The sequence below is a fragment of the Apis dorsata genome, unplaced genomic scaffold (genome assembly GCF_000469605.1).
Source record: "Apis dorsata unplaced genomic scaffold, Apis dorsata 1.3 scaffold_200, whole genome shotgun sequence".
Taxonomy (NCBI): domain Eukaryota; kingdom Metazoa; phylum Arthropoda; class Insecta; order Hymenoptera; family Apidae; genus Apis; species Apis dorsata.
Genome location: NW_006263484.1, coordinates 143,521 through 145,293, shown reverse-complemented (window position 1 = coordinate 145,293; position 1,773 = coordinate 143,521). Strand labels below are relative to the sequence as shown.

General features: G+C 45.3%; 1 protein-coding gene across 1 annotated transcript in view; it reads right to left on the bottom strand.

Annotated features, from left to right (window-relative positions):
* LOC102678248 (myosin heavy chain, muscle) overlaps window positions 1–1,773 on the bottom strand; it is a 35,078-nt gene that overhangs the window by 5,749 nt on the left and 27,556 nt on the right. Inside the window, 3 exon segments of the mRNA XM_031510092.1 lie at window positions 46–329; window positions 413–641; window positions 727–1,100. Coding sequence (XP_031365952.1) covers window positions 46–329; window positions 413–641; window positions 727–1,100 — 887 coding nt within the window.

The following is a 1,773-nucleotide window of genomic DNA, read 5'->3' as shown; positions in this document are numbered from 1 at the left end:
CCCCCCCCATGATACTTTCAACGTACACGATTGATTGAAGCTTACCTAGCTTTCAATTTGTTGAGCGTGTCGATTTGCTCTCCCATCTCGGCAACGGCATCGTTGTGCTTCTTGCGCAAATTGGCCAGAGTGGTTTCGTGTTGGATATTGGCCTCCTCGAGGTCTCTGCGAAGTTTGCTAAGCTCGGCCTCTCTCTTCTTATTGAGCTCGATTTGGGCGGACGTAGCGCCACCAGCTTCCTCCAAACGTTCGCCTAGTTCCTCGAGCTCCCGCGCCAAGTCGCTGCGCTGTTTCTCGGCTTTCACTCGCGAACCGCGTTCAGCTTCGATCTGAAAAACCAAAGAGTTCGCGATTCTAACGTCTTTGTCCGTCCATCCATCCATCGTCGATCGTCGATCGTTTCGAAACGAACCTCTTCCTCCAATTCTTCGATACGGGCTTGCAACTCCTTGATCTGTTTCTGCAGTTTGCCCACCAACGATTGTTCATCCTCGAGTTTCGCGGTCAACGACGACAATTCTTTGTCCTTGCGTTGTATAGTCTGCTCGAGTTCCTTCTTGTTCCTTTCGAGATCCGCGACAGCTTCCTGAGTAAGTTTCAAATCACCTTCCACTTTTCGCTTCGCCTTCTCTACGTCGGCCCTAAAACGATAAAAATAGAGTTAGAAATAGATAGAGAGAGAGAGAAGGAGAGAGAGAGAGAGACGCGATCGCGTATGATTCTAACCGTGATTTCTTTTCACGTTCCAATGAATCTTCCAGTTCGTCCAAAGTGTGTTCCAATTTGATCTTCACTTTGTTCAAGTGATTGACCTTGTCCTCGGCAGCTTGAAGCTCTTCGGCGGTTTTCTGATTAACCTCGCCCTGATTCTTCTTCTCTTTGTTCAATTTGTTGATCAACTCGTCCTGATGAGCGATCTCATCGTTCAAGTTACGAATCTGATGATCCTTGGTCGCCTTGTCCTGCTCTGACTTCTGCAGGTTAAGTTCCAAATCCTCGATATCTTTCTTCAGACCCGCCACTTCCTGTTCCAATTTCTTCTTATTTTGGAACAGATTGTTTCTCGTATCCTCCTCTTCTTTGAATCTGTCGTTCAGATCCTGTAAATACAGGGAGAGTATATCGAATATGCAACGAGAGCGTTATCGAATATTTTCGAAAATATAATTCTTAATATCTTTCGAATCTCGATGATGTCACGGTTAAATTCGAAATTATTCCAAATCTAAAATTAATTCCACATATCGATCGATCAACATCCAAGGAACAGAGAATATTTTCCCTATTGTCCGTATTATAAATAATTCTATTCGGATTCTATTTCGAAATAAAATAAAATAATATCGCGTATTATCGCTTCTTCGATACGGTAGGTAGCGACGATAGATGAGAGAGAGAGAGAGAGAGAGAGAGAGAGAGAGGGAGGGAGAGAGAGAGAGTGAGACAGAGCGCGTTCGTTCGTTCACTTCGCGTCGTCGAATCATATCGAGAGGCGGTAGACAATTTTTGGAACGGAGCGAATCGGTGAAGGAGATGACGCGCGCGCGTATAAGCGCGTATAAATACACCATACACCTGTTACCTCTCCCTCGTTCCGTCGGTTATTCCAGCCAGTAAACCACGCCCACTTTTAATAACCTGGAATCTGGGATCAACGATGGTAGCTAAATTTGGCCGTGTCGAAAGTAGGGGCAAACGTCCCTCCTCTCCGCGTCTCAGGTATCTTAAGCCGATTTAAACCCATCTTTTTTTTCCCTTCTTTCTTTTCTGCTT